Genomic DNA, 9,227 nt, shown 5'->3' on the forward strand with positions numbered 1-9,227 from the left:
TTATATTATCTTGAAAAGCATTTATAACCAATAATTTTTCGGGAGAATAGTGTTTGCTTTAATGCCCTTTTCTGACTTCAGCGTTTGTGATCGTTCAATGCAGGTATCTCAATCATATGGTCAAAGCTGGATCATGTAAGCCATTTGTAAGGCTGATTAGCGGAATATTCTTTAGCTTTTTCAGCCCTGGTTCCAAACTACTGACATTGTGTGCACTAGTTAAATACTAGATAAATTTGCTGTAGACATTTTTTTTTGTATTTAATTACGTAGGAGGGGGGAGCTAGTTTTGCTTTGGTCCTCGAAGAGATGCATGAAAGAAACTCTTTGTAAGAATCTGTAGTCGATGTAATTGTAGGGGTCGGCGTGGTCGAGTCGGTAAAGCTCATGGTTGCTAAACCGAAAAGACTCGAGTTCGAACCATCGGGCAGATGAGGCTCGTTAGCAGTGGACAACCACTCTTCTAGGAGAGACAACTCCAAAATCTAACAACTGCTGCCAAAAAGAAAAGCAGGCTGAAATCGGAGTCAATGGCCTCAATGGCGCATAACCAGTTGACACGTAATCCTTAATTGTGATGGAAGCATGGTCGAGTCGGCAATAGCTCATGGTTTATAATTTCGAAAAAATCTCGAGTTCAAACCATCTGGCAGATAAGACTCGATCCCTTCCATCACTAATAATTAAGAACGAAGAAGAAGAAGATGTAATTGTTTTGTTGTATTGAAAGTTCAGTTGTACATTATCAAGTAATTTGTTGAAGCTTCACCACTCTACTTATAGTCTTACTTTAAAGAAATCTATTGACGGTTAAATCATTTATAATTTTACCTAAGACAGCACACAATGAGAAAGGTATTGACAACGTCACGTATTTTAGAAATTGTATCTTTGTGTTTAGAAGAAAATGGATCTTGACTGTACAAGAATAAACGACAAACATTAGAAAATGTTTTTTTTTTATTTTCTTCGATCTTACATTCTAATAATGTTTTCTTAAACTTTACAAAAAAAACATTTGTTAACATAAACGCAATGTTTTCTTGTAGTTAAGTATATGAGCTAATCTTTACTTTCTTTTAAAAATACTACAACTATAATTGTTTTCTTTTATTAAGAAAGGAATAAAATGTATGTTGTGCTAACGTTGTATTTCTTTCGTACCGTCGATAACCGGAAATCATGTTTTTTTTTAAATATTCCATTCGGTCACGTGGCCGTATTCTATATAAAGCATGACCTCAATTACTTCCTATACGAGAACCTCTATCGAGATCGCCTGTATTAGGCTTGAGTACAGCCATCTTTGTGGGAGATAGATTGGGGTGTGAAGTTGGGAGGGGTGGGAGGGAGTTAAATGAAGGGTGAGGGGTGGAAGGAGAGGCTCTAACGGGAGACAAGTTGTTAATGTGTGATAAAAAATATATCAAGTACGTGGGTGGACAAGCTGTTGATGGTCCTCGGCATCTAGTGTTGGCTTTCTGTACCAGTAAGTAGAGTTGTCTTTCTTTACCAGTATGTAGAGTTGTCTTTCTTTATCAGAATCTAGAGTTATCTTTTTTAACAGCATCTAGAGTGGCTTTCTTTATCAGAATCTAGAGCTGCCTTTCTTTAACATAAACTAGAATTGTCTTTCTTTAGCAGGATCTAGAGTTGTCTTTTTTAACAGCATCTAGAGTGGCTTTCTTTAGCTGAATCTATACTTGCTTTCTTTAACCGACTTGTTGTCCATTAAAAGTTAACGTACTTTTGCTGTTAAAACGATCGTGTCCAAATCTACCCTTCCCATGCTAGCACTGACCAGCTCTGCCTGTTTGAAACTCCTGTTAGACATCAATCACCCAACAGAGATGATATGGGTTGTACATGCAGTCTTATTTCCAACTTGAATTGCCATAGTTTAGTGGGCGCTAGTCAAACTCACGGCAGTGTTAATTATGTGATAAAGAACATCGAATTATTCAAAGGAAAAACAAAATCGTTACGCTTTACAATTAATCTGGTACGGTGTGGTTGAATGGTAGAGCCAACCGAAAACTATCGAGGCTGAAACCGGGTTCAAGTCCTAAGAAAGTCCCTGAGTCCATACAACTCTAATAGGAACTTAAATCACGTTAGAGAACCCAAAGCGCCTGTCAGTGTTTCTACCGCCCCCCCCCCCCCCCGAACGAAATGGAACTCATATAGAAATACTTACTTTTAACAGTGTCCGCCCCCTCCTTCCCAAAAATTTCAATTACTCCCTCCCACCCCCACCCCCCCCCCCCCCCACCCCAGGAGAAAAAAGTCTGGAAGAAACACTGGCGCCTGGGCGTAGTGATATTCCTTCATATACCGAGGTCATTGAAACAGTTGGACTTCATCTAACCCTTAGACCGTCAGTTTCAAAAAGGGAACTTTACTTCCATATACACTAGTGTTAGAAACGACGACAACATATAAATAAGATGTGTATGTAACCACGTTAACCGGAAAGTCAAAGTTCTAACCCCACACCCCCCCCACCCCCCCACACACACCCACACACACCCACACCTACACACTGTATATTTCAGTCCAGCCAAAGTCGCGCAACTCCCGCAATGTTTGTCACCCGCGTTAACTCCCCTGAGACCGGCACAATACCCGATGAGTGTTAAATCCCCCCAGTAATCACTTCAGTGGATTCCGGTCACGTGGGATATCTCATTCAAACGAGACGAAACAAACTCGGGCTGTCCGGGGGTGGGGGTGGGTTTATTTTTAGTACTTTTTTCAAAAATTTCAAACGATGCAGGTCCCACAACTCTGAACCAAAAGTAATGTTGACAACCTGTACAGTGTTATATAACTTACAAAACTTTTATATTATTTTGTTCGATTTTATTTTTATACATTCAAAAACCTTACGTATGCCTTGATTAGTAGGCCTATTTGTCTGTTTTTTAATTACACAAAAAGCAAATTTCCTTCATCCATTTTGGCAAACAAGACAACACATCCGCCTGATGTAGCCAGCTTCAGCGGAATTAAATCTGGCCATCTGGTCAACAGAGATGTACAAAGTAATCGATAACTCTCGGGGGTGTTTAATATTTAAGCATGTGTACATACGTACAGCTGTTTCTGGTAAAGGGACGGAAACACTGGGCTAGTTTTGTCGATAACAGGATTGGCTATTGCTGACACTGTACATTGGTAAAGTAACTGTTTCTAAATAGTTACGTTTTTTTTTTACTGCTACAAGAAAAACACAACACAGGCGAATAATACAAAACTTTAGTAATTTTTTTTTAAATCAAATTTAATTCAATCTTAACGGAACTACACCTCTTTAATTAAATTGAAGCAGTCAGTAATTAACGAGCAGGTTGAAATCGGAGTCAATGGCCTTAATGTCGTTTAACCAGTTGATAAGTATACTTAATTGTGTTGGAGGGGATCCCTCCCAACAATAAAATTTAGAACGAAGAAGAAGACAGTGGGTTCGTATAGCTTGTGTGTCGGTTTATGTTCTAACTTACATTAATAGATGAAGGTATAGATTAATCAAAACAAGGAATTTTAAATACGAAATGTCAATTAACTTGAACTAAAAACTTGTAAACATCACATTCATTCATAAAACATTTCGATGGTTGGTACACAACATCCTTTATGTTGTTTTAATTTCTTTGATAAAATAACCGTGACTCGTTTTAATGGATGCTCATTATCCACAGTGTTTGACGCTTTAATTAAGTATGTTGTTTTGTAGGTTAAAATAAGTATTTTCTAATTTTATTTGGCGGATTCAAGTTTTTGGCTGGAAACTTAATATTTGCAAAATGGTAGAAACTCCGGAAATATGGAAAATTGAATATATCGAGTTTCTGGAGCATATTTTTTTTAAATTCAAAAGTTCAAATATCAGATAAAGATGTAGTATAATTTTGATTCTTTTTTCTTCCACGGAAATTGATTTTTTTCTTAAACAAAAATAACTCATTATTGAGATTTAAAAAATGGAAGGAAATGAGATTGGACGTGTACTGACCGGGTTATGAGTTTTGATTTCCAATTCACAACTATCTGATCATCTATCAGACTATGGGAGCACTCATTATTATATATATATATATATATATATATATATATATATATATATATATATATATATATATATATATATATTGAAGAGAGGTATAACCAAGAGGTTTTCGACACGATGTTTTGATGGTTTAATAACGTAATAGTGCAAATATCCCGGAAATGAAACAAAGTCTGGTACATTTTAATTAGTAATCTTTACTTAAACTCCGATCAACTGAAAAGTTTTTATTGACATAAAAGGTACGGGCTAGTCAATGTGATGACATATAAAAGCGTGTGACAGTTTCCGTTATAAGCGTTCAACACAGCTAACGTATAAAATCGATCAATGTTCGCCTGTCAACTCTGTGTTCGATATGATCGATCTTCTATAAGTAACTCTATCAATACTCTCCACGTTTTTTTAGCGTTCATTGTGGCGTTTTCATTCAACTTTTGGCATTTAGACGTTATTCTTGACGGCTTAGAGGTTGGAGATTAGACGGTGCTTGGAAAATAGAGGTTTAGGATTATGTGATTGGGTTGAAAGGGAAGTATCGATCACATTTTTTAGTTAAGATTGTGGAGGAAGGGTTGGTGTTGTTTAATTGTTGGAGGGCTAAGTAATTATTTTTTTTAAGAAAGAGACTAAAAGCTGTTCGTTTATAAATCTAAATGTCACTCTTTCGACGTATTGTTGTTTGAACATCAAGCAAAAAACAAAGAAAACAATGTTATGCTTGGTATGAATATTTTAGCATGATTTTTTAAAAGACGACACGGCAACGTTTTTATTTTTATTTTAAAATAATATTGTGGTCTCAACTTCACCACATCACTCTTTGCTTAACATTTTCTTCCTTTTGACAAAATTTGTTTAACTCAAACCCGAGGCTCAAATTGAATAGCCTTCACCCTAAACCTAAACTAACGTGAAATATACACCTAAATTTGATAGAGGAGCGGCTGATTTACGTACAGTGTTAAACATTGTATTAGGTGTAGGCCTATACCACGTACAGTGTTAAACATTGTATTAGGTGTATACCACGTACAGTGTTAAACATTGTATTAGGTGTATACCACGTACAGTGTTAAACATTGTATTAGGTGTATATCACGTACAGTGTTAAACATTGTATTAGGTGTATACCATGCACAGTGTTAAACATTGTATTAGGTGTATAACACGCACAGTGTTAAACATTGTATTAGGTGTATACCACGCACAGTGTTAAACATTGTATTAGGTGTAGGCCTATACCACATACAGTGTTAAACATTGTATTAGGGGTATATCACGTACAGTGTTAAACATTGTATTAGGGGTATACCACGTACAGTGTTAAACATTGTATTAGGTGTATACCACGTACAGTGTTAAATGTATTAGGTGTATACCACGTACAGTGTTAAACAGTGTATTAGGTGTATACCACGCACAGGGTTAAACATTGTATTAGGTGTATATCACGTACAGTGTTAAACATTGTATTAGGTGTATACCACGCACAGTGTTAAACATTGTATTAGGTGTATATCACGTACAGTGTTAAACATTGTATTAGGGGTATATCACGTACAGTGTTAAACATTGTATTAGGTGTATACCACGCACCGTGTTAAACATTGTATTAGGTGTATACCACGCACAGTGTTAAACATTGTATTAGGTGTATACCACGCACAGTGTTAAACATTGTATTAGGTGTATATCACGTACAGTGTTAAACATTGTATTAGGTGTATACCACGCACAGTGTTAAACATTGTATTAGGTGTATATCACGTACAGTGTTAAACATTGTATTAGGGGTATATCACGTACAGTGTTAAACATTGTATTAGGTGTATACCACGCACCGTGTTAAACACTGTATCAGGTGTAAACTAACAACCAGGAAACTGATGTAGACACAGTTGTATCTGTAACGCTGATCTCAACGGGGTGATTTTTATTATGCAGCAACATACGCAATGTTGGCATTATCAGTGGGGGCACTCCCTAGGCATTATATGAGGACACTCTATGTTTTCTTAATCCTTTTTATCCGTTGCATTTATGTGTGCATTATTTAGGGCTTTATCAGTTGATTTTAAAAGTGGGACTTATATGTACATGTTAACTGAATGAATAAGATATGTGAGTTAGTTACGGGCAGTACATATTAATATTTTACATGGATTACATAAATGAATTAGAAATGCGAATATGTTATGTAAATTAGAAATGGGCAGTACATATTGAAATTATACATTGGCATTATATTAAATTTGTATGATTTGTTGACATTAGATGGGTTTATGTCCAGAGTTAGGGTTAGGGTCGAATAACTCAGCTTGCCCAGAACTTGGGTTAGGGTTAGACCCATCTGTATAACCACATACTACTTTTGGTTAACTGGCCATGTCTATAACTTGGGTTAGCATCAGGTAACTTATGTCTATAACTTGGGTTAAGATCAGGTAACTCATGTCTATAACTTGGGTTACCATCAGGTAACTCATGTCTATAACTTGGGTTACCATCAGGTAACTGATGTCTATAACTTGGGTTACCATCAGGTAACTGATGTCTATAACTTGGGTTAGCATCAGGTAACTCATGTCTATAACTTGGGTTACCATCAGGTAACTCATGTCTATAACTTAGGTTACGATCAGGTAACTCACTGTGTCTATAACTTTGTTAGGATCAGGTAACTCACCATGTCCAGAACCTGGGTCAAGGTCAGCCCCATCTGTATAACGACGGGGGACGAGGCGTTCCTGACGGGTCTGACGGACCTCTCGTACCCTCGCATGATGTGGTCCAGTAGCCTCTGCTCGTCAGGGACGTTAGGGCCCCGCTGTTTGGGCACGTGGTAGGCGAACCGGTCATAGTCCCTGTAGCCGGCCCTCTCCTTGCCGCATGCTGTGGGGGGCGGGGGATACAAACATGAGAATGTTAGTAGCTGTGTTTATAAGACAATATATGTGTTTAAAATTCAATAATTTAGATTTTGGTAATTAAATGTAACTTTAATGAACATGAGATCTGAATATGTCAACCCCAGAAGGCCACTCCTACCATAAATAATCGGATGATGTTCTGCATCTGATGGAATCCTGGGGTGGGGGCGTTAAGTGGTTGATGCTACAGAGATAACATTGTTGAAACCATACTGCCTTGTTTTAAATCATTGCTAAAAACCATTACGCCCGTAGCAGAAAAACAAATTGTTAGGAAATATCACGTATACATTCAAGTAAGGTCGGATGGTTGCTAAAAACGGAAATGTCCAGTTCAGTCCACTCGCTCGAGTGTAACTCTAAAGGATGCCCCCACTCCTCCCACCCCCACCCACCCTTGAGTCTAGCTAACTCCTGTGTCCTGAAGCTAGTGTTGACCATACGAGCTAATTAATGAGCTGTGATCACAATTCATCTACCATGTACCGCACTCTTATTTTTGTATTTCTTTAATCATATTGAAAAAAACATTTTTTTAAAATTGATGCTTTCTTCAAGAAAGTTTTCACCTGTGCAGGTAAAGGTTAACTAGTTCAGAAGATGTTCCAGTGGGGAAAAAGAAAAAAATCGTTAAGTCTCGAGGTGTGATCAGTCAGCTACAGCCAATCAAACAGAGAACCCAGCCCGTGATAGTTTGTGGGGAAATCGCGTGTAAACTTTAGGGCTGCTGGTGTTGAGAAAAGTTCAATGACATGACTGGTGATGGTGTTTAGAGGCTTTTAGTCGTTGTGGTCATCGACCCAGTCAGTCGATGGTCGACTATGGTCACCACACGGTCAAAAGACAACCTTGAGCAGTTTTTAACTTTTCATAGATGACTTTTATACTCCGACGAGTTCAACGCTCATATTTTTAGCAACAAGGTCGAAATACAAAATGGCTAATACCAATGCGCAGTGGCCAATAGCGAAAACTTAATAAACCCAAAGGTAATATTCTTAATGAACAACTATCTAAACTTGAATTAACTGTAAAACAATAGATTATTTTTTAATGAACAATGACAAACTTCTGAATTAACAATAGCCGAATGTTGTAAAATAAAAGAATAAAACTGTAAAGCAATTCCAAATATTGGAAAACAATAGCCAAATACTGAAAAAAAAAAGTTTATTTCTAATTTCTAACCAACGACAGAGTACTGAATGAACTTTGTTTAAATACTTACTGAACAGTGACCAAATAAAGAATAAACATACATTGAATATTGAATGAATAAAATTAAAGCTTACTATATTATTAAAAGAAAAGAAAACCAGTTCTTTATGTTGGACAAATACCACACGGTTAATCCAAACACCACAACTTATGTAAATTTTCATTAGACTGCAAACAAACCTCAACTGTAATTTGTAATTACATCGCGATTTATCTTACAGTGGGAAAAAAATCGATACCTAAATTTGTGAGGCAAATATTATCTGCATCCTTTTCTGGCAAACTAAACAACTCATCTGTCTGACATGGCCAGATTCAGCGGAGTTAAATGTACAAAGTAATCGATAACTTAAAGATATGAAATAATTCAGCATGTGTACTTTGTACTTTCATCGACCACCTGATCAACAGAGATGTACAAAGTAATCGATAACTGTAAGATATGAAATAATTCAGCAAGTGTACTATGTACTTCAGCATGAGTACTATGTACTTACATGTGGCCACCTGATCAACAGAGATGTAAAAGTAATCGATAACTTTAAGAAATAATTAAGTATGTAAACTGTGTACTTACATGCTGCGGCTTGCAATACGAGGGACAACAACACCGGAAGTGCGTTGTGTTTCCATAGCAACAAAGCACGCAGGTTCCTCCCCTGCGAGTGTTGATTGATGACCACGGCCATTGTTGATGTTGTTAAATCCTTTGGTGGAATATGTTGATCAAGGTTTTAGGAAGTCGTCTTGTTTTCCTTCAGAAAAGTTTAACACCAGACTGTCTGTATACTTTTTTGCTCAATTAATTTCAAATTTAAATGGCGTTTGAAAGACGGATGGGCGTAGGTGGTTACCAGACTGGTTTCTAGAAACTTCCTGAGTTTGATACGTTGTGTATCGAATACCCGATTAGTTCCCTTTCAGGAATACATACAGCACATAATACCTGGAAGCACAAATGATGTTTTTGTTCACGATTTACAAACTGTAAGGTTAGAATAGCTGAC

The 9,227-nt window shown here is 37.0% G+C and overlaps 1 protein-coding gene across 1 annotated transcript in view; it reads right to left on the minus strand.

Moving 5' to 3' along the window:
- LOC131952668 (neuronal acetylcholine receptor subunit alpha-2) overlaps nucleotides 1-8,909 on the minus strand; it is a 97,211-nt gene extending 88,302 nt beyond the window's left edge. Inside the window, exons 1-2 of the mRNA XM_059315429.1 lie at nucleotides 8,798-8,909; nucleotides 6,759-6,964 (exon numbers count right to left, since the gene is read on the minus strand). Of these exons, the coding sequence (XP_059171412.1) occupies nucleotides 6,759-6,964; nucleotides 8,798-8,909 (318 nt within the window). The remainder of the gene's footprint in view (nucleotides 1-6,758; nucleotides 6,965-8,797) is intronic.
- Between the last annotated feature and the right edge of the window lie 318 nt (nucleotides 8,910-9,227).

Source organism: Physella acuta, unplaced genomic scaffold (genome assembly GCF_028476545.2).
Source record: "Physella acuta isolate Inbredline_101_S28 unplaced genomic scaffold, ASM2847654v3 ptg000886l, whole genome shotgun sequence".
In the NCBI taxonomy this organism is placed as follows: Eukaryota; Metazoa; Mollusca; class Gastropoda; family Physidae; genus Physella; species Physella acuta.